At 51.2% G+C, this 22350-nt stretch overlaps 7 protein-coding genes across 7 annotated transcripts; 4 read left to right on the top strand and 3 right to left on the bottom strand.

The window, feature by feature from the left end:
- Positions 1-325: 325 nt before the first annotated feature.
- Positions 326-1194, top strand: BU24DRAFT_476979 (uncharacterized protein; the record flags this gene model as incomplete). The annotated part of the gene is made up of 2 exons (XM_033532955.1): positions 326-963; positions 1042-1194. Exons 1-2 carry the CDS (start codon positions 556-558, stop codon positions 1192-1194), a joined length of 561 nt encoding a protein of 186 aa, XP_033388242.1. The 5' UTR covers positions 326-555.
- A 300-nt stretch (positions 1195-1494) lies between these two features.
- On the bottom strand, positions 1495-3544 carry BU24DRAFT_365645 (uncharacterized protein). The gene is made up of 3 exons (XM_033524275.1): positions 3393-3544; positions 2993-3338; positions 1495-2940 (listed from the first exon to the last, which is right to left on the bottom strand). The coding sequence occupies exons 2-3, from the start codon at positions 3290-3292 to the stop codon at positions 1654-1656; spliced, it is 1587 nt and encodes a 528-aa protein (XP_033388243.1). The 5' UTR covers positions 3293-3338; positions 3393-3544; the 3' UTR covers positions 1495-1653.
- A 3901-nt stretch (positions 3545-7445) lies between these two features.
- On the top strand, positions 7446-8972 carry BU24DRAFT_387059 (uncharacterized protein; the record flags this gene model as incomplete). Its single annotated transcript, XM_033524950.1, has 4 exons — positions 7446-7718; positions 7800-8119; positions 8181-8394; positions 8445-8972. The coding sequence occupies exons 1-4, from the start codon at positions 7452-7454 to the stop codon at positions 8970-8972; spliced, it is 1329 nt and encodes a 442-aa protein (XP_033388244.1). The 5' UTR covers positions 7446-7451.
- A 2096-nt stretch (positions 8973-11068) lies between these two features.
- Positions 11069-11979, top strand: BU24DRAFT_476985 (NAD(P)-binding protein; the record flags this gene model as incomplete). Its single annotated transcript, XM_033532956.1, has 3 exons — positions 11069-11696; positions 11753-11841; positions 11896-11979. 3 exons carry the CDS (start codon positions 11069-11071, stop codon positions 11977-11979), a joined length of 801 nt encoding a protein of 266 aa, XP_033388245.1.
- Positions 11980-12016: 37 nt separating this feature from the next.
- BU24DRAFT_448292 (uncharacterized protein) lies at positions 12017-15033 on the bottom strand. Its single transcript, XM_033530874.1, has 2 exons — positions 13679-15033; positions 12017-13605 (listed from the first exon to the last, which is right to left on the bottom strand). Exons 1-2 carry the CDS (start codon positions 14856-14858, stop codon positions 12443-12445), a joined length of 2343 nt encoding a protein of 780 aa, XP_033388246.1. The 5' UTR covers positions 14859-15033; the 3' UTR covers positions 12017-12442.
- A 557-nt stretch (positions 15034-15590) lies between these two features.
- On the top strand, positions 15591-18387 carry BU24DRAFT_341273 (poly A polymerase C-terminal region-like protein; the record flags this gene model as incomplete). Its single annotated transcript, XM_033523264.1, has 2 exons — positions 15591-17049; positions 17099-18387. The coding sequence occupies 2 exons, from the start codon at positions 15591-15593 to the stop codon at positions 18385-18387; spliced, it is 2748 nt and encodes a 915-aa protein (XP_033388247.1).
- Positions 18388-18399: 12 nt separating this feature from the next.
- On the bottom strand, positions 18400-22263 carry BU24DRAFT_448294 (beta-tubulin cofactor d). Its single transcript, XM_033530875.1, has 4 exons — positions 22054-22263; positions 18945-22006; positions 18687-18852; positions 18400-18617 (listed from the first exon to the last, which is right to left on the bottom strand). The coding sequence occupies exons 1-4, from the start codon at positions 22222-22224 to the stop codon at positions 18477-18479; spliced, it is 3540 nt and encodes a 1179-aa protein (XP_033388248.1). The 5' UTR covers positions 22225-22263; the 3' UTR covers positions 18400-18476.
- Positions 22264-22350: the final 87 nt, after the last annotated feature.

Below are 22350 nucleotides of genomic sequence, written 5' to 3' on the forward strand. Positions count from 1 at the left end.
ACGATGCTAGCCATCCTGGCTGATTCTGCTACGTCACCTGTGGAGACTGAGCTGACACCCAGCTCGGCCGTACTTTGCCCCGCGTTTGTCGTTATAATAAACAATAACTATAGAAAGATCGCCATCCATCTGTTGTACAGCGGGACAAGATATTAACAGGCTTACCCTGTGGACCCTGAACCAAGCAGAGCGTGCGGCGACGATTTAGCAGGGGCCAACCTACTTTTATCTACGAGGTACAACACTTACCTAGCACTTCCAATAATCAAGGTTGTTACTTACAAGACGTGAGGCTGAACAGCGCATAGTCCGTGACAAGGCTATACCTCTCTCTTCCTTCCACTCGTCCTTCTTCTGAAACACTACCACGCTCTCATCCAGCAGCCTTGCGGTACAGCTGTCTTCTTCAAATACATCCTGCCATTCCCTAACTTCTTCTTCCTCCTCTTCCTCCTCCGCTAATCCACTTAACCACCACCACCACCATCACCACCACAACCAACGACTCCCATATTCCAAACAACGTCTCACCACCATACCGCCGAACAAACCACCATGGCCGACACGTCCAACCCCCCACAACCCATCATCTCCCCGCCCACCTCATCAACAACCCTCCCCTCCCAAACAACACCAACAACAACCACAACCCCAGACCCCATATCTCCCCCCTCCACCACCTCAACCTCAACCACCACGCTCCCACCGCCTCCATCCTCCTTCCCCCACAAATCCTCCGCAGGCCTCATATCCCCCTCCCTCCCCTTCATCTCCACCTCCACGCCCGCCATCAACGAAAACGACCCCGTGGAACTCGACACCACCACCACCACCACCACCGCATCCAACGACAGCAAGACAGGCACGAACGTATCGCCCAGTCTCCGCGAGGAAGACGACATCGCAGCGGAGTTCCTCGCCGAGGGCGGGGAAGCGGGCGACGCGGGCAGGGTTGTTCGGGAGGTATGTATTCGTATCCTTTTCCCCCTCAAGATTGTCTATGGGGAGTACGTGGGCTGATTTGACGGTGTGAGGGAATAGAAGCGAGCGGAGATGATAGCGGAGCGGGCGAGGGACCCGAGCGTTATCGTCGATGTGCCGAGGGAGCCGACGGCCGAGGAGGTCGAGGCGGCGAGGAGTGGGGAGGGGGTTGTTACGCCGGGGTTGGGGGGGAGGGAGTTTGGGGGACGGTAGGAGGGAGGGTGAGGGGAGGGAGGATATGAGGAGGTGGTAGGAGGGATTTTGGGAATAGGGTGAGGAGGGTGGTGTTGGTATGATATACTGTGGAGTGGCTGATGTTGTTGTATAGGATAAGAATACTTGGAGATAGCATGGTGGTCTGGGTTGATAACGTTCGGTTTATATCAAGAGATTAAAGATTCCAGACATATTGGACCCAGCGGAACTCTAGGTGGTGAGAAAGACGAAGTTGCCTCATCCTTGAGCTTTATCGGTCATGGTGTTTTCAGATCACACAGGCACATAATCGCTCAAGGGAAGTGGAAAACCTTAGATGTACTAAATATTGACAAAGGGGATTGAAAATAAGCGGGTGGGTTACATATTGACAAATGAAACAGTAATTAGCATGAAGTCAGGTAAGTCCTCCTAAGGGCAACAGGAACGATATTCCAAATCTCAGCTCGAGCAACCTTACACCACAAAACGTCTGTACCGTGGCACAGGACCAGCAGCGACCTCAACCTCCCGTTTTTTCGGCGCCGGGTTATTATAAAAGTCATCCAAAGCCTGCTCCACCTCCTCCAGCTCACTATACGGCTGCTGCCTCGCCAGCGTCTCCACCGCACCCTTAATCGCCTGCTCCGTGAAAATCCCCGACCGACTCGTGAAATCCGCCTTATTATACGGCCTCGCCCTCCACCTCGCATCCATGGGATCCGCAAAATCCGTCGTCTCATTGTACCCGAAGCCCTGCAGCGCGGTAACGTTGAACGCAGCCATCATATCCTGGTCCTCATGGATGAGATTATGGCAATGAAACATATACACGCCGTTCCAAGGCGCATAGTGCGCCTCGACCGTCACCGTCTCGTGGCGACCTAGCCAAACAACATCCTTCAACCCCTTCGATTCGTAGTCCAGCACGTTGCGTGTGGACTCTGACCCCGTCCGCGACAGCACCTTGAAGTCAACGAGGTGCACGTGGATCGGATGCGTCCAGCCGCCTGACCCGTTCTCGAGCTCCCAGATCTCGACGGTGCCGCGCGGCACCTTCGCGAGCACGCGGTTCTGCACGTCGGCGAACCCGATGTCGTTGATGCGCCACTCGCTGTTGGTGCGGTGGAACCGGAAGTGGTGGTCGATGCCTGAGGAGGCGGGCGGGAAGGGGACGGTGCGGAGGGTGGTGGGCACGACGCTGGTGTCCGGGACGGGCGTGGAGGAGACGATGAAGCGCATGACTTTGTCGGTGGCTTCGTATTCGTCTTCGGTGCCGACGCCGTTGGCTTTGGGGAAGTTTTTGAGTTCGAGGGTTTGGCCGGCGTACTGCGAGAAGTCGAAGACGATTTCGTAGCGCTCGGCCATTGAGATGTAGAGGTCGGAGGTCTGGACTGGGGACTCGAGGAGCCCGGCGTCGGAGGCGATGACCTTGAAGGGCAGGCGGGCGTTGGTGTTCAAGGCGTTGACGAAGTAGAGGGCGAATGTGCGGGAGAGGGCGGCGTTGAGGAAGCGGAAGCGGTACTTTCGTGGCTCGACGTTTAGGAAGGGCCATGGTTGGCCGTTGACGTGGATGATGTCGCCGAACAGACTGTCGTCTTCGTTCTTGCTGGTTTGGAGTGTGCCGTCGCTGTTGTAGATCTTGGCTGATAGGACGAGGGGGATGTCGTATGTGCCGTATCCAGAGGGTAGTCCGAGGGCGTCTTCGGCGGGATCAGTGATGAGATATGCGCCGGCCTGGCCAAAGTATGCATTCTCAGCAGTCTATAGGGATTGTAAGTGATCATTAAGAAGACATGGGGTATAGGAAACTTACAATGTGCATGGCATGGTCGTGGTACCAAAGGAAGCGTGCGGCTTGGTTGTTGGGATAGTAATAGTCTTTGTACTCTCCAGGGAATGTCAGATCCTCAGCCCACCCATCGAAGGGAGCCCTCGAAGGTGAGCCATGAAGATGGACCGAAGTCTCGGCATCCGCGTTGTTCATGAATCGGACAACGGACTCAGTGCCGCGGGGTACGATAATCGTAGGGCCAGGGGAGATGCCATCGTACCCGACAAGTCGTGCGGGACGAAGGCTGGGGTAGACTTGATGAGTGAAGGGCTTGATCTCCATCTCATAGTACCATATCTCCTTCCCTGTTACGGGGTTGGTGATCTTACTATAGTCGTTCTATGAGCCATCTGTATAGAAGAAAAAGACCGACGGTACTTACTACTTGGGTTGCTTGACGGGTGGGATAGGAAGTGGAGTCTTGTAAATCAGGGGATACTCTGGAGAGAGCCATTTCCCCTTTCTGCCTTGGGCTGGAGGCGGGGTGTCTTCGACGATGCCCTTCAAGGCATCCTTCTCTTCCTGGGGGGTCTCGTCGAAGAATCGATCCTGGCCGTAACTCTGGCCAAGAAGCGAGAGTACGATAGCCAAATGTTTGAGTTTGAAAATCATCTTGAAAGTAATGATATTGTAAATGAATGACTTTGAAGCAGGAAAGAATTGATCAAGGCTCAGTGAAATCAGGAGTGATGGTCGGCACTGATGCTGTTCGATTTGAAGACCAGACGGTCATACTTATACTTCAAATCCACCAAATATACTTCCCAAGTCGAGCAAGATGCAATGCCGAATCTCAATTTCGTCCGGTCAATGGACATAGACGCTCATTCTCATCACTCCGCATGGAACTATCGATTCTCGAAACAACCCTCATTACCACACCATCACCTCATGGGCCACCAACCCCGCTCCCTACATCATGCTCCCAATCCCTCTTGATCTGGAGGGCTGGGTCATCATGGGAGACTGAACCTATGTGGAAAGTCCGAGGATTTGTGGCTGGGAGGCGCATCTGCAGGACAAGAGAGCGTTCGCGCCAGCCCAGTAGAGCACACCACTTTCAACGCTCATGTGGGACATGTCTTGGAATGTGATAGTAAATATGAAGCGCTAAGTATCGTAATTAAAGGTGTAAGATGGCCAAGACATGCCGTTATACGGGCGTCTTATGAGCCTTCAGTGACTGAGAAGACCCAGTGGACTTCAGCATGAAAGGTTACATTAGAAATCAATAGTGAAAGCAGCATTGACAGAACGCGATCTTGAAGTCCAATATCAAGTTGTCACCAATGAAGGTATGATCGATGACCATTTGATCTCAGGGGTTTAGAAGCTGCACTGAAGCTTTTCAGGCAAACTTTCCTCCGTTGTCATCGAAAACGATAACATATCGCGTTAATCGCCAAACTCGGTAGCATGCCCCATTGAACTATCGGACTTTTCCAATGCTGGTCCTTGAAGCCAACATACTCATGAATGAATGAACGAAAATAATCCGTGCCAACCATGCAATGTCAAGAAGAGAAGAATTGGTGACTGGAGTCAGTTTTGAGTGTTACATTTTCAAGGGATGCGCTGATTCGATAGTCCAATACATGGCGTTCTCCACATTTCCCATAGCCAAGTCCTCTCTGTGTCAAGCAACACATTTGAAGCTTGATCATAATCTCCTATTTTTCAGCTGTTCTCTGCATGCTGCGAGGTACGCGACTGTGCATGCAGAAACCGAATGTTGAGAATAGACTGTAGGTTGAGGCGTCACGAACTACACCCTTCGTCAACCTTTTGACCAATTGCAGCCCTGCCAAGATACACAAACTTGTCGCCACTGGGCTTGAAGGAATCAAGATAGCTTACTAGCGTTAAGATGGTGGGTGATTGGAACTCAAAGTACACGAGGTCGAATGCTTGGCTATAGTGATTGAGAACCATATCTAAGCTGCTTCATGATACTCATCATCATAACGCTTGCAAAGCGTCATTGATACTGTCTAGTTCGGATCATTTGCAGTAGGAGATCGTGAGTACAAGAGTCGAACCCCACCTGATCAATGCATGAATATGTCCCTCTTCTTGTAGTCATTACCAAATCATTTCCACCGAACCCTCAGGGGAACAAGCGAGATTCTGCACGGCAAAGCAAGCGGATCGCCTAGCTGCAGGACCATCATTCGCATAAGCTGCCACGGGACCGTCCATCCGTCCTTCTAAACCACGAGGTTCACGGTCAAGTGAACCATTTTGGGTGATGCTTCGCCACAGGGTCGGCCCGCAACTAGCATGGTGCGGATTCCAGGTCCAATTCACAGTAGAATCTGCACTTGTGCACTTTTGGTATGCCAAGTAATACAGATCAAGGAATGATCATCGACCTCCATGGTCTGGAATTGTGGTCTCTTGCATCCGAATGGACCGCCAAGGAGAATTTCCGTAAAAAGAAATAGATCAAGGATCAATGAGGACGAACCGACAAGTTGGTAAACTCATTAATGTATGATCAAGGAACATGTTTGCCTAGTTTCGGCGGAGGACGATGAGGCAAGCAACCACGATACTGAGCTCGACTGTCATCATCTCCAGGATTGACACTGCAAGATCATAGAGCAGATAGAGATCTTCTACAGCAGAAGCTAATTCCACAGCCTCGATATGAGTACAGACTTGTTGGCTCAAACTTAAAGATACGATCAATCCGGACGGTGGGTCCGGGGCGAGTAGCAGCAATGGCGCTGACGGCTCACCTGAGGTCGAATCAATCCAACGCTCATTGGCTGGCGGGTCCAGCACACAAACATCCCAGATCCTGTTCGTGCATGTTTCAATCAATACGAGCTGCTCCCTCTACAGAGTCGGCTGACGAACGCTTCGTTCTGCTTCCAGGAAATGCAGCAATGGACATTGATCCATGTCGCCATGCTTCCTCATTTTCATTCGATCATTGCAGGCGCCATCCCTATTCCTCGGAACCCAATTATGACGAGGGACATAACTTATTCGTATGATTCCATAGCATACCCTCCAGCTTTACATGTCAGCCGGGGAAGGACGTTTCCAAAATTAAGTCGAAGCCAAGGCTCGTCTGCGGTCTCGTCCGGAGCTTGCTGCACCCGCGGCCCCGGTTCCGCGATTTAGTGGCTGGGCCACGGTTGAGATTTCCATATACACTCCCTGATACTACAAAAACGTGGGATAGCCGGCAGAAGAAAGCAAGGTGTAACGTGGCGATCCAGGTGTTCGGATCCCATCGAGTCAATGTGGAGGTTGCGGACCGGCCCACGTGCCCGATCCGTCCTGTTACCCCTTGTCCGGTGAACGGTCTTAGAAGGGTCTGAAATGCCATTGTGGTTCCAACGTTAGGGTACTAGTCAAGTTCATCCAAGTAGGTTTGTCGAGCTATTGGCACCTGTTGGTGGGTGATCAGCCGCATTGGTCATGTCGATTTCAGGAGCATGCAGGCACGGCAGTTGGACGGATCCAAACTTACGCGCTTCAAGGACCAACACGATTCAAGATCAGTGTACGAGTACCAAGGATTGCTTTATAGTTAGAGGCGTATTACGGCCACGAGAGCCGATTGACTTAGCGGGTTGCTGATTTGGGGAGATTGGCTTTCAAAAGCCAGATCGGAAAGTCTCTTTGACCATGAAGGTGATCATTCTAAAGAAATCCATCTTGTCCTATTCTACCGGCAAAAGTTTATACTCGAAAAAGATCGCCTTACTGACGCCGGAACTGAACTCATCCGTACATTGTTATGAATGGACCTTACTGCAATATTTCAGGGAACAGGCAACATCATGTTACGAGTCAACAACCCTTTCAACAACATTTGCTCGTGATCCTTTTGTATCAACCTTACTATTATGGATAGGCATGCCAATTTCACACTCTTCCTCTTCTATTCTCTTCTGAACTTGGCATCATGGGTGTTCCCATGGGTGTCCCTAAAAAGTTTACTTCTCAACGCCATAAGATTTTGTAGGTAGCTAACTTCGCAGTATAGCAGCCACGCGGACGCATGAGCGGGCTTGGCCTGAGACATTCAGTGACTGTAGAACGGAGCCGCACCAAAGATATCCCGACCATACTCTCCACTTCAATCCATGTTACCATTGTAAATGTGCTTCTTAGAGCAAATACAGCCCCTGCGCGATGCAGGATGCTAGGTGTGATTGAGGTTGTATCACGGCAGGGTGCAAGAAGATGATTCTTGGGAGGCACATTCGATATTTCCAAGAAGCTGTATGGTGCATGACTTGACGAAAGGAGCATCAAAGAAGATTGACAACGGTAATTGACGGGCGGGAATAATCAACCATCGACACAGTTCCAGTAGAACCATCAACATAAAAGGGCATCAAGATCCACGTTCATTGTTCTTCACAACATCAATCAACATTCGTTTTCACTTAGTTGCGATTTTCAATATCACTCGTTCAATATGCCTTCATTCACACTTTCGTTTATCGTACTCGGTCTGCAGCTCTTCACGCGAGCTGTTCAGGCCCAGGACGCACCCCTTTTCATTCAAGGTGGTCTTGAAGGGGCCTCTGCAACAGATGCCTCCTACAACACCGGCGGTACCATTTCAATCAATGGTTTCGATATGGAGATTCCAAAGAACCTCCAGGTTCAGTTTCCTGCTGCCAATGTCCCTTGGAAGGACTTTGTAGCTGATAAAGACTCCATGATTGGTTACGAAGTCAATGTATGTGGCTTCGGTCTCCTAGGCCTGTTCTTATATTCCCTTTTCCATCATATGACATGTTGCTGACATTGGGAATTGTAGGTGATTGGTAACTTTATCAACGGACACCCTATTGCAGCTCAAGTCCTCGCCTATGAATTCTTTGAAGGGCTCAACAGTGGCTTCATTGAATCTATCGATTTCGCCGATGGTAGCATGAAGATTGTCTCTGGACCAACTGTCCGCATCAGTGACCCTAATGCTGTCTTCTCCATCGGCTATACTGGTGCACCTTTCTTCACTGCGGACGATGAAAGCCCCAGCATCTCCTCATTCTCTGGTTTCCCTATGTGCATCCCTCGAAGTGCCTCAGATCCTCTCTGCCCCGCTGCTAATCGTCCATTCCGAGGGTCCGGAACATTGTAAGTAGCTCATAGCCGATTCCATGATTTGCCTTCCCGTATCGCTAATGCACACATCCAGTAATGCCCCAGACCCGTTATCCATGGCTCCATTCTTGCCTGGTGACTTTGTAACCTTCTCTGGTATTCGCCGTGGCAATGAGGTGATTGCCTACAGCATCGTAGCGCAGAATGTCATGATCACTACTTTGGGTGATCTTGTCTATCTTCGAATGGAGCTCGGACTTTTGGGAATCGACAACAACAACCCCAACACTGAGATAGCAGAGTCTCGAGTAAGTATCGAAGCAATCAAAACTTGGACGAGCGCTTACAAAAATAACAGTTCGTCGGTTTCGCATCTAACCCGAGAACCACAGTGGCTCTCTACGCCATGGATATCGACCCCTGCACTGGCGCCGTCACTGACCGAATTATTGCCTCCATGGGTCTTCGTGGCGGCCGCAACGAGCAAAACAAATTCGAGTACCGCTCGGACATTCTCTTCGGATACGCTCGTGACTACCGCGTCGTTGCGGAGATCAACGGTGTTCCTAAGACCCGCACCACTAAGAACGGTATTCTCGCTGGCACCTATGTCCAACCCGTCAACGTATGGGTACATGCAGAGCAGAACATTCCAGGAACAGCTCCTCCTGCCAACGACTTCAGTCAGATGTCCTGGCTCACCAACGGCCTTGGTGTCGATGAAGACGGCAACTTGTGGGGTCCTCTTGACCCTTTCCCCCAGACTGGTGTTCTCATCGAACCTCCCAACTGTGGCCCAGCTGCTCGCATTAGGTTTGAAGGTGATAACCTCAACACCACTTGGGTTCCCTCGTGTATGTTTCCTCTTCCTAATATTCCTCACTGATAATCATTGACTTTGACAAAGCACTCCTTCTGAACGGAACCTTGCCCCAAAACTTCACTTTGTCATCCAGCACAGTCTCCGAGTCTGCAACTGCAACTGCAACTCTCACAACACTCGCTACCCTAGCATCATCCATCGCAACCGCCACACCTACTGCCACCTCTGCATCCAACCTACAGAAGCGTGGCGTGCCAAGTGTGCGCTGGCTCTCTCGCGCGCGTCTTGATGCCGAGACCTTGCCCGTTGGTGACACCTCTATCTTGAAAGTTGCGCCCGAACCGCAGCCCGAGAATTAAGTATCGGCACCGTTACCACTCACTCACTTGAAGCTATTCGTCTTTGACCTGATTACGTTCTTTTCATCATTTGATGTTCCAGGGGATAAGACAAGAGTGGTTTCTTTTGTACATGTTTGTTTTAGCAGATAATGTGTTGGCCATGTAAATATTTGGTTCATTCGATAGTTTTGAGCAAATGACAAATTGATTACGTCTTTTCTATGAGTCCTTCCATGGCCGTGTAGCATGCTTCTTCCCATTTTATGAAGTTCTTCGTGCTCGTTCGATTCGACATGCCGTTGTTATCCCGCGACTAAGGGCCTACTATCTGGAAGACGTTGTATAAACTCTGTCCCTGGATCTCTATGGGCTTTGAAAGGCCGAATACGGGTTTCGAAATGGATTTTTGTCCCACATCTTCAAATGGAACAATCGTTGGTAGTATGTGGATCCTGAAGTCCCTCAATAACACTCAGATTGTTATCGGCTATACTGCTGAAGGTACGTCGCTCCGCCTGACTATTTCGGTCTTATGGTTGGATTGCCAGATACCCCGTTGAGTGACACTTCTCACACGCCACGGGAGTCCTGAAGCCGGCATCGCCTGCCTCCTATGTGACTGTGATACTGATGGCCATAGACTAGAGTCGGCTTTATCGATGCCGCGTGGAAGATATCGAGTCAGCTATGTTTGATTCTGTTCGAACTTCAGGTCGCGCTCGCATCAATGACTCCGAATACATCGAGCATGTAAACGACAACACAGCTGCATAGCAGGACAAGCGAGATGGACATCCTGTAACTCAGAAAAAGAATATGAAGGCAAGTAAAAGAATTGCAGCTGGGTGCCAAAAGACGTCTACGATGTTGGTGGAAGGAAGCATTGTTATATGTCGAGTATAGCTCGTGAAAGTGTGTCTTTAGGTTCAACATGAGATTCAGTCAGGTGGATTTGCGCTATTCTGTCGCGTGGTATGCATGCGTGAGCCGTGGACGAGACTGAGACATGTCTGCACGAGGTTATTTAACGAAACGAGGAACGGATTTAGATTCCAAATTGCCTTGTGCACGAATCCGCGCACAGCTCGGTTCATGCGTTCTGATTGGCTCACGAAACTGGCGCGTGAAGCTGGAACAATCGGCTGACGTGGCACGTGACTGGACCCGATCACTGACTTATTGCTGATCGATCACTACTACCGGTAGTTTCTCAGTCGGTTTACATATTGTAGGTATGTAGATATGCTGTATGTTTGAAATAAGCCTGCATTGCAGCTCTAAAGGAAGGCTTTTCTAGCTTCTTCAAAGAATTCCTACTTTGATACTCTCATATATGTGTATATAGACAGATGCACCTTGTCCCAGCACCTACAAATCTCGATCTCCTTGTCTGTAAACTGCACCACTACCTCAGTTACTTCCTTCATCTTTGCCGAAGAAGTATTCCCTTCCGTGTCAGTTTGCAGATTTCAAAGGGAGAACGCAGGTACTCGACACGGGGCATAGTCGATTCCGAGGAAGTGCCTCCGACCAGTATGCCCTCTATCCGAGACCACCGTATCGGGGCACGTAGCTAAACACAGAAACGCCAGTGGAGTACATGCCACGAGAATAAGAGAAAACAGCACACTGTCGTGAAAAGAAACTAGTCTTGAACCTTCGGTGGGATTTAGTATATAAAGATGATTTCTTTAATAATCGAGATGCGTCCAAGGGGAAATTTCATCGCCAGCTCTCAACAAAGTCAACTTACTGTCTCGACGATAACTTGCCAGGATACAACCCCGAGATTTTAAACTTCCACGGGAATTTAACAACATGCCTTTGTATCAACCAAACCTGACCACACCCGTGCTAGAGCAGTTCTCTCTCCAAGGAAAGACGGCCCTAGTCACAGGCGGATCGCGAGGAATCGGCCGTCAGGTAGTTCAAGCTCTTGCAGAAGCTGGCGCAGATGTTGCATTCACATACCGCACCGCAGAGGACGCCGAGCAAACCGCCGCTAGCATCGCTCAGCAGACGAACAAACGGATTGCCGCCTATCACCTTGATGTGACGAAGCGTGTTGATGTTCTAGAGACATTCGAGCGGATAGCGAAGGAGTTCGGCAACGGCCGACTAGACGTTGTGGTAGCCAATGCAGGAGTCTGCCAAAACGTGCCGTCGCTTGACTATGAAGAGGAGAACTGGGCCTATGTGAATGATGTCAACTACACAGGTGTAATGTGGACTGCCGCGGCAGCAGGGAAGATCTTCAAGAGACAGGGACGAGGAAACTTGGTCATTACCGCGTCGGTCAGCGCGAACCTGGTGAACGTACCACAGACACAGGCTGGATACAATGCTTCGAAAGCAGCTGTGGTTCAGCTCGCGAAGAGTCTTGCAGTAGAATGGACGGATTTCGCAAGGGTGAACTGCGTCTCACCGGGATACATCATGACTGAGAGTACGTGTCGGTCTTAGTGTTCAAGATATCTCAATATGACTGACTCATTGATCTAGTGTTGACAAGGCAACCGGAAGACCTACAAAAATTGTGGCTCTCTCAGATACCAGCAAAGCGAATTTGCAGGCCAGAGGAGCTCAGGGGGGTAAGCGCTCCAAATGAATACTCACAAGTAAAGCATGACTGATTCTTTTAATAGCTCTACGTATTCTTGGCCAGCGATGCCGCATGCTACATGACCGGTTCGAATATTATTATTGATGGTGGATATACTCTACCTTAAGCTCTAGTATCTGTGTTGTATATAGAGGGGAAATGGCAGAACATGTCTTAAGAATACACTGGTAGTAACAACATAGAAGCGCAAAACTTCACGGGAAACGTGAGCCGGAAGATGTCAATAGTCATGCTAAGCTACACAACTAGGTGGCATGCCAGATGTGTCCAGGTAAAAGGGATTTTCGAAGCAGCAAAGGATGCTTCAATAGGAAACGTAGCACAATGCAATAAATATATATGTCAAGCCTACATCTAACTACACATCCCAGAATACGCAACGCAACGCCGCCTCCATCCATCCATCCATCCATCCATCCATCATCTTATACTTAGTGTCGTTAAAATAGTCTTTGAATCCCAACGCCAATGCGATGCCAAATCATGGTCCCTACAATTGCTAGAGAAGGGAGAAAAAAATTAGTTGATAAGATGAGGCCCCAAATTCGGCTGCCATAGCCATTCCATGCTTATTCGAAATTATCGTCTTCCTTCTTTTCCGATCTCTCAAGTGTTGGACTGAGAGGTCCCACGTCAATCGGTGGCGCGGTGGCACCGATGAGTGACTTTCGTTGTGGTCGGGACACTGTGTCAAGGGTTTCGGTTGCTTCTTCTACGATGAGGCTTGGGTCGACTATTGAGTCTTCCTGGTCCTCATCATAACCCTTTATTGATAATCGAAGGCCGAGAATCTGGCGGCGTAGGTCGTCGATGAATGCTTGCATCTGCGAGAAGGGGAGCTTCACGGGCACATCCGTGTTGTCGTTTGACGTGTATAGCTGTATTGCGTTGTCTATGCACCTCTCCGCTTGGAGGGCTTTGTGGAGTAAGAACCACTTTTCAGCTGCCATGACAGACCATAGAGCGGCCTTGCGGTGTCGTGAGCCAAGTTTGAAATGGCCAATACCGGGCCGCGCAGCGTGACAGACAGAGACCCTCTCCGTGAATAAGGCACTTCCGATCGTGCCAACCAGTCCGGTTTCGATGATGCGAGAAGCCCATCGTGCAGCGTCGTCCAGTGCCGAACCAGTGCGTAGGCGAAGGAGTTCGAGGCCCAGGGCGAGCGTTCGGAGAGCATAATAAGGGGCAGAGCTCCGTTGGCGATCAGTATAGCTATATGATGCAGCTTCGAGCCATGTGTCTACATTTTCTGTTCTTGTCTTTGATGTAAGGGGAGCAGTGGACATGAGTGCCGATATGGCGGCCATTTCTGCGGCACCAGCGTAATGTCGCCAGGCCTTGTCGTTGTTGAAGTCTGTTCGCAGAACGTCATATGTTGACAAGGCCAATTTCCAGTCACGGAGCATGAAGGAGTAATCCGCGAGCTTTCTCATCAAAGCTTCGGGGGAGTCTGGTCGATAGAATCCCTGCAAACTATCGTAGTTTGAATTCGATAGTGCGGGCGACGAGCTGCTACGGCTTGAACCAAAGCCCGTCCAACGCTTTGAAAGAGACATGAAGCGGCCAGATATTCCTCGCCTTCTTGCAAGGACTTGTTCGTTCCACTGAGAGACTTGGCGCTCCATTTGGGGTACGAGTGATTGTGCAACAAGCTCGCGAATAAATGTTCGAATAGCAGTCACATCGGAGTCTGGAATATAAGGCGTGGGGTCTGTGATATCATCCGTAGCTTCTGGTAGAGGATTAGTACTTGTTTTCCCGGCGCATGAATTAGGTCTGCAGTCGGGATTGCCACTCATACATACCTCGCTTCTGGATCTCTGCCAGCTCTTCCGAGGCAGACATCCATTCACAAGTAGGCAGACGAACCGCGTCATCATCAGAAGCTATGCACTGTTGGCTCTTCAATCTGAGAAGATGGCAATTCAGCCCAAAATGGCGCTTCATTAAATCGAACTGCTGGTTCGACTTGGCGATATCCCCAGTCTCTTCTTCATGCACCAAGACATAATAGCGGAGATAATCATTTTCCACCCACTGCGGCAACCGAAGATCGCCTTCCCGCTGCCTTGCATAGAGCCTTCTAAACTCTTCGGTAGGATTGGGATTCTGAGAACTGACTGCAATGATGCTCGCAACGGGGTGAGCAAAGGTCTCATGTGGAACCATTGGCAGTCCAGATAATAATCGTCGCAGATAGAGTGTGTAAAATGGCGATGAAGATCCCTCGGACTGAGCAGCGAGATCTCCTTGATGGAGGTAATCAGGGACCATGCCATGAGAGTTGTACTCGGAGTACTGCAGGTGACGGTCGACCAATTCCTCTATCTGTGCAACATCGCCTCCAACACTGCGCTGCCTTGTTGAACTTGATGACGACCGTATAGCATCTCTCTGTCCATTCGTTGTGTCTATATGTAACCCTTGGCCGGGCACAGGGACTTGCGGAACCCCGAGGCTGTGATGCGGATTGACGAAACGTATGCCGAAGTCCTCAAAACTCTCACTCTTTCCAATACTGTCTCTTATTGTAACCTTCCCTGGTACTGACTCCCCGAATGGCCGTAGAAGCTGCAGGAGCCCTTCCGTTAACCCTTTCCCTCGAATCATCTCCTCGGTCTGCATATCTGCCAGCACAGCCACATGGGGTGCAAACGCTTGTTGTATAAGCCTTCGGTGCTCGTCTGATACACCTGATGCCATACCTCCGGGAGTTCCAGCACCATTTTGTCGTGATCCAGGAGAGAAGACAGAGCCAGGTATTGCGGACGCAGTGGGGGTAGCAGTGCCAGAGCTGGGTCGCGAACCTGAGGCGGGGAGGGTAGTTGACTCAAAGAGCTTGTGCAGCGAGGGATTCGAAGTCCGATAAGGTAGAGATCCGAGGGAGGAAGCAGGCGATGCGCGTTGTTTAGGGAGTATCATTGACGCCTCGAGGTCTGCGGGATACTTCGGGGGTTTGGGAGTGGCATCTTGCAGCGGTGTCATGGGGGGCTTGGGCGATGCGCCCAGGAATTACTGATGGCGCGCGCGAGGTATGATATCGCACTCATGCATTCGCGTAGGAGTAGGCGGTCCTGGACGTAATCGGCAGCGGCGGCAGGCGGGGAATGGTGCTCGTAGACGTAGGGGCAGATGCTGAATTGATCGGTATCTAGTAAATAGGGTGAGGTGGAAGATGGAAGTGTGACGAAGGGCTATTCAGGGTTATTGCGGCCGATACGCTTTCTGATTGGTCGGACGAAAACATTGGTTAGAGAGGGACTCACTCCCCTCCCACCACAAACACCAACACCAACACCAAGCATTCACGCTTTTCCCCCATTCCTCACCCTCCCTTTCCTTCAGTTTCGGGTCGTTGCGCTATCAGACGTATGCTCATATATTACAAAAATCCAAATCTCGTCCACGCTTAGAGAATATAAGAGGCAAGCCAGTCATCAAAAATAATTTGACTCATGCATGCCGTTGATGAGTCTTGGCCATTTTTCTTCCTCTCGATTAATTCCCATCATCCTAAAACGTGAACCCTTGGCACGTCGAAGCCTAGTCAGATCTATTCCATTCCAGTTCCAGAACAGGACGAATTCCAGACAGATTGCCCACTTCCAGCGCATGTCGAGGGAAAGGAGTCGCTCATCCGATCTTTCAGAAGAGCCGACTCGAAAGAGGCGGAAAACTAGCGTATCATTTCCTCGCACCATACATCCGTACGGAACCATGGCTTCACAAACGGACGGAAATCCTACTACCATTCAACTGACAGAGACCGAGACTAGACTCCGTCAGTTGCTGTTAGATGTGGCTGCTTACATAGATGAAAATTCGGGTTCAGGACCACTAGAATCAGCCGTCAAGGTTCCGGAGGAGCTGGTGCAAGAGAAGATCGTGTTGCGATTTACGGGCGGTTGGGTCCGAGACAAATTGCTCGGTGTTGGGAGCCATGATATCGATGTAGCCATTAACAAAATGACCGGCGAACACTTTGGATTGAAGATCCTTGAATATCTCGAAATTCCGGGGAATGCCGAAAAATATGGCCTCGAACCGAAGGAGGAAACCAAAGAGAAAGCAAAAGGTTCGCCCAAAGAGCAAACGAATGCCAAAGGAGGAGGGGAGAAAAAGAGCAGGAAAATAGCTCCTGGACTTCACAAAATCGAGGCAAATCCAGAGAAGTCCAAGAACCTAGAGACTGCCACTACCAATATTATGGGCCTGGATATCGATCTTGTCAATCTGAGAAAAGAGACGTACAATGAGGTCAGCCGTAATCCTGTTGTGGAATTTGGTACACCGGAAGAAGACGCCATGCGGCGTGATGCCACCATCAATGCTATGTTCTTCAACTTGAACACTTCACGGATCGAGGATTTCACGGGAGGAGGTTTCAATGACCTCGCTGCAAAGGTCATCCGGACACCCCTGGAGCCTTATCAAACGTTCAAGGATGACCCATTACGGGTACTGCGTCTAATCCGATTTGCCAGCCGCCTGAACTATGTCATCGACCCCAAAACCGAGGAGGCAATGAGCAACCAGGAGATAGGAGAAGCGCTCAAGATTAAGATCAGCCGCGAACGGGTGGGGATAGAGCTCGAGAAGATGTTGAAAGGGCCCGACCCGCTCATGGCGCTCGAGCTCATTGACAGATTGAAACTCTATGCGACAATATTTACAGATCCTACACGTGAGCTTGCTCCGACTCCAGACACTGAATATTTTCGCCGAGCATACCTCTTTGTCAATTCACTTCTGCGGGAGCCCGGTGCGGACATACCGGATATCATCGCCAAATCACTAGTCCGGGATAAAGAGGAAGAATACTTAGCCTGGATATGTGCAGCAGTCATGCCTTGGGCAGACGCCCCCACTGTTCCTCACCAAAAGCCAACACAGAAACCCTATTATGCTGCTCATCTGGTGGCCCGTGAGGGGTTCAAAGCGCCTAACAAAGTCAGTGATACCATCACTGCTTCATTACGGGACGGCGAGGAGATCCGAAAGCTCATTGACCTATGTGCAACCCAATTACGGCGAAGCAATGCAGGCAAGGCTGACGTGAATGCCACTGCTCGGGACACACTTGGAATGGCTATCCGTCGTTGGGGCCCTGCGTGGCGTACGCAGGTGCTTTTCTCCATGCTCTACGAAATTGTCCTAGAGTCCATTTCACGAGAGAGTATGTCCAATGCGTCTTTCATGATGACAAGAACTGATCATGATCACAGGCATTCTCAAGTCGTACGCGTTGTTTCTCCAACAGGTCTCAGACTACTCACTACTTGATGCGTACAACTTCAAGCCATTGATCACCGGTACCGAGCTCGCCAAAGCACTGAATACCAAACCTGGCCCATGGATGAAGGATGCCCTTGACGTTGTGATGGCCTGGCAACTCCGTAATCCTGAAGTCAAGGATCCCACCGAGGCCATCGAGGCCGTAAAGACCACCAGAAATAGTGAGCTATCCTCCCGCCTCGCATCTCACTTCCTCACACTTACCGTCCGCCCTCTTTTCTCGCAGGCTAAGACCGCCAACCCAACCCTCACGGCGGCGGGACACAAGGCGCCAAGCAGAGATACACGGGGGAAGTCGAAGTCCCCGGATGATACTAGCAATGAGCCCTGGAAAGACGACAGGAACTATTTTGTAATTGAACTACTGAGATGGTCAATAACATCACTAGACGGCAAAGGATTAGAGACGAACTGGGGCCTAATCGTACCTCCCATCCTCAAAATGACAGACGACATCGAGATAGAATGGAAAGCCACCGGCTGCGAACTGCTCACCCGACTCCTCCAACGCACCCCCTCACCCCTCCTCTCACGCACCGGCCTTGGATCCGTCTTCGAAGAAACGCTCCTCCCACTCTTCACCTACATCCCAACCCTAACCCCCGAACCCTCCTCGCAAGCCCTCCTCTCCCAAGTCCACCCAGCCCTCCTCGCCCTCACCAACGTCATGCACCCCCCTTCACCCTCCTCCCCCCAATCCACCCCCCGCACAACCGCCCTCTCCAAAATCCTCCGCACCGGCATCCTCTCCCCCCTCTTCCACGCACCCCCAACCGCCCACCCCCGCCTCGCCCAAACCCTGCTATCCCACCTCCCGCCCCTCCTCGCCGCAATGGGAATATCATCAACAACGCACCTCCAACCCCTCACAGCCCTCCTCTCCGACGTCCTCGCCGAGCCCCTTGGCCTCGCGTACCCGCCGCTCATGGTCACGGCCGCGCGCTGCTACCTCCGGGTCATGGAGAACGCGTGGCCGAGGGTGGGGTTGCATCGGGGGGAGATCATGCGGGGGGTCGCGTTCGCGTGGATACGGTGTGTTGAGGATGATGGAAAGACGGGAGAAGTGGAGGAGTTGAAGGGGGCGTTGAGGGAGGTGGTGGAGATGTTGGAGGCGGTGGTTAGGGTTGAGGAGGGGGGGTTGTGGGATGTTTGGGTGGAGGAGAAGAAGGGGTTGGTGGAGGCGGATGAGAGGCTTCGGGGTCTTTTTGGGATTGAATAGTATGGTGCGGAAGGGGTAATGAAAGCTTTCGTTCGGATGTTGCTGTGCTATGCTAGGTATGCTATGTATGATATGCTCTGTGTGATATGCTACGCCCCGCTAGAAACAACCTTCCCCCTAATCCCCTCAACAACACCCTTCAGACTCTTCGTCGACAGGCTCCAATCATGTCTCTTAAGCCCCTCTTCCCTCGTGAGAATCCACAGCGTCTCGGCGGCCGTGAGGCGAATCTATTCCCCGCGTTAGCAATCATCCACATATGTCTAAATTCCTTCCCCAGCGAGCAATAGTAAACGTACCTTAGGAAACGGATGCAACAGCATCCCCACAACCTTCTTGACCGTGTCCTCCCTCGTAGCCGCCACGTCGCCTAAACCGCGGTACACGTCGAGAGAAAGGTGGAGTTTCTGCATGTGTGTGGACTTGAAGTGGGATTTTTGGGTTAGGGAGAGGAGGGTTCGGAAACTGAGTTCCCCGGACTTTGTGTCAGTATATATTCATCTCAATAGAGACGTAAGGGAAAGGGGTGGGGGGGGAGATGAATGGGGACGACGTACTTGAACGAGGTGCCGGCTAGGCTTTGCATGACGCGCATGTCGAAGAGGAAGGCGAAGACTTCTAAGATGGGGAGGAGCGTTCGCTCGTTGTCGAGGGACTTGCGGAGGAGGTCGACGAAGCAGGTTGCGATGTCAAGGAAAGTTAGGGTGTCTGCGTCGTCGTTTTCTGGTGGTGGGAGTCGGTCGATAGCGTCCAGGAGCGCAGCGCGCGAGTTCTGGACCACGGATTCGGAGCCCATGCCCGCGGAGCTGATGAAGCCGAGGCAGAGTGCCTCTTTGATTTCGGTCGGCTGCGAGGGCGTGAAAATAGATAGTGCGTGGGCGAAGTAGGCGTAGGATGATACGCCCTCGAGGGTTGCGGCGCCGATGCCGTGGAAGAGCGGGTCGTTGCTGTTTTCGAGGACGAGGGCGGCGCGAGTGCGGACTTTGTCGAGTTTTTCGAGGGAGAGGCGGAGGACGTCTGCGCGGAGGGATTGCTCGAGATTGGAGCCTTGAAGAAGGCCGGACGTCCAGGCGGTGTCGATGGTGTTTAAGGCTTCTAGGCGAACGAGTGATCCGACGTCTCCCCTTTCGGTGACGGTGTAGTCGTTGAGGGCGATGTGGAGAGCGTTTACGACCTGGTCTCGCGCCTTTTGGGGCAGGACGCTCGAGGATGAATTGGTCCCTGCGTGGCTTAAGAGAACGCCGAGGGCTTTCAGGGCCACGGTTCTGGCTTCGATGGCTACTGCGACTGTGCATCTGAATGTCAAAACGTTGATAATCCGGTTCTGATGTTCCGATAAGGTCTCAAGCTCAGGTGAGGATGTAGCAGAGTATGCGGCGCCCAGAGCGATAGCAAACCCGGAACATCGGAGGCCATTGTATGAAGCTTCATTCTCCAACCTATCGAGCCAGTCGGAGACAAGAAGGTTTCCATCTGAGTTGGAGGCTTTGGACAACATCCTCAACACGCACCCCGCTGATTTCGGAATCGCTTCCAGCACTGATTCCTCGTGGCGACCCAGACAGAGATTGAGAAGTCGGATGACCTGCTGGGTGGGTATCTCCACTTCATTGTAAAGAACTTGGCTGGTGTGCTCCGCTAGTGCTCCCAAGAATGAGCACATTGACGATGCAGTGAACTCTGGGCGCAGTGCGGGCGATATGAACGACTTGTCTTCGAGGTTCAAAGCACCAGTCAAAAGACTCCACAGATAAGTAAGATCCACGGGAGGCTTCGCAGAGTCTTGATTCTCAGCAAGTAGCGATGTTGCCTGCTTCAAGAGCAAAGAGAGTGATAAGAGCAATCCCTGACGCTCCTCGATTTCTCTGGGCTTCAAGCGCTTCAAATTGGCACAAATCTCCTCCGACATGTGATGGATGGCCTCGCCAGACTTGCTTCGTGCCATCCTGCCGACGGCAACAGCGGCGGATTCTCTGGAAGACGCATCTAGAGAGCCAGTTCCTCTCCAAGTCAGGAGATTTTCAAACAATACATCCCAGTATATCTGTCGCAACTCGCCTGCCTTGATCGCTACTTCACACATCGCGCGCTCTCGTAGGCCAACAGCATGGTAATCGACAATTTGTACCAGCGTAATCCCTTCTTCCACAATATTAGGATGACGCCCGATAAGCTCTTGCAAAGCTGCCGATGATCCTCGGCGGATATTCCCGGCTGGATCGAGACAAGCGGTCGTGAGCAATTCGATGGCAAGAACCTGCGGAATCGACAACGATTTGTGGTGTACTGAAGCCTGAACGGAGGCCGTGTCGACCGACATCAACTCATCCGTACTGTATCGTCGCGAAAGGGCCCAGATGCCGAAACAAGCCGCATCGCGCACGTTGGTGCCGATCGACCCGCCGGTTGCTGAGCGCTGTTCGAATGTAAGTGCGAGGAGCAGCGCGTTGAGGATGGCTGGGAGTTGGGAGGGCGAAAGGGCCTTGCGGTAGAGCAGGTGTGATAGTGTCAATGTGAGCCCGTGCCAGCGCAGAGGATCGACTGCGCTCAGATTCCGTTTTGTCCCTTGTAGATAGATGTTCTCTTCGAATGAACCCAGCAGAGCCTCGGCGACCTCCCCAGCCATTTCAGGGTCTAATTTCATAGTGATAATACTGAGTCCTTTGCTGGCTGCATATCTAACCGGCGTGTCTCCATCCGCGAGAGCCTCGAGCATGAGTTCGATGGTTTCTTCGAGGACGGTGGTAGTGTCTAGATCGCTAGACATTGCGCTGAACTGAATAGCATGTACAACCACATTCCGTAACACCTTAAGGGTCACCTTCCTGGCAACAGCAGAAGATCGAACAAAGGATAAAGTACCCTGACTCATGATCTGTTGGCACAATCTGAAAACACTGGGGAGGAAGGATCCAATTTCTTCGTTGGACGCCGATGTAACCAGACCAGAAATAAAACTGAGAATGCCCAAACATTCATGGATATCCGAAGAGTCCTCAGACATCGTGGTGAAGAACGCCAGTGACCACTTGACGAAAGAACGCAGCAGTCCCAGTTCTTGCATGTCGGGTCGGACACATAACCTAACCAAAAGCTGTGCAGCGGCACTCCGCTCTTTCGTTGCCGACTGGAGTCCTTTCATACATATCGCAATCACACGCAGTGTTATCCCAGGAGCTTCGGACGGAAGTTCAATCTTATACTGAGTAGCTACCTCTTGCGAAGACTCAGTCGCAGAGATCGATGCCAGCGGAAACGGAGTGAGCAGAAGATGGGACAGCCAAAGAAGCAGCACGTAACGCTCAGTCCAAGGAATGATCCACTGCGGCAGCTCTTCCCCATCAGCCGTGATGAAATTCTCCCCGTTCTCAAACGCCTGCAGAATCGGCTCGAGGTAACGGGGCTCGTTGTTCAAGATCCCTTTGATCACCTTTTCGCCTCTGACTTTGCAAAGAAGGTTCAAGATTCGGCAGATGGCGTGGGAAAGGGGGATGCATCTTTTCTTGGGTTTGCCCCGGGTGCGTGCGTGTAATGTCTCTAGAAACGCATCTACCAGTGGCGGGACGAATCTTTTGAGATGGGTGTCCAGAAGTTGGGGATCTTCCTGGAATGGTTCTATCTAGTCCCTTGTCAGTAATTGATATATCTTATGTAGAATGAACATACTAATGACAACACTCGACTCAAGTCTTCAGTCCGAACATGTTGGCGAATGCTGCCTAATGTACCATCCTGACTTCGTCTCCGCACGAGACTGAGAAGCAAGCTCTCGAGATCAGACAGTAGGGAAGCAGAGGCCCGTAAAAGCTTCAAATCTTCCTCATCTGTAGCATCCATGTTTCGAATGCGTGTATATAGTCTGGACGATGGCACAATGGATTGTGTTGTATGGTCGAAGGCACGGACCAGATTGAAACACTTCATATGGACGAAAAGGACCCAATCCGCATCGGGCTTAGTATC

Source organism: Aaosphaeria arxii, assembly GCF_010015735.1.
Source record: "Aaosphaeria arxii CBS 175.79 unplaced genomic scaffold BU24scaffold_2, whole genome shotgun sequence".
In the NCBI taxonomy this organism is placed as follows: Eukaryota; Fungi; Ascomycota; class Dothideomycetes; order Pleosporales; genus Aaosphaeria; species Aaosphaeria arxii.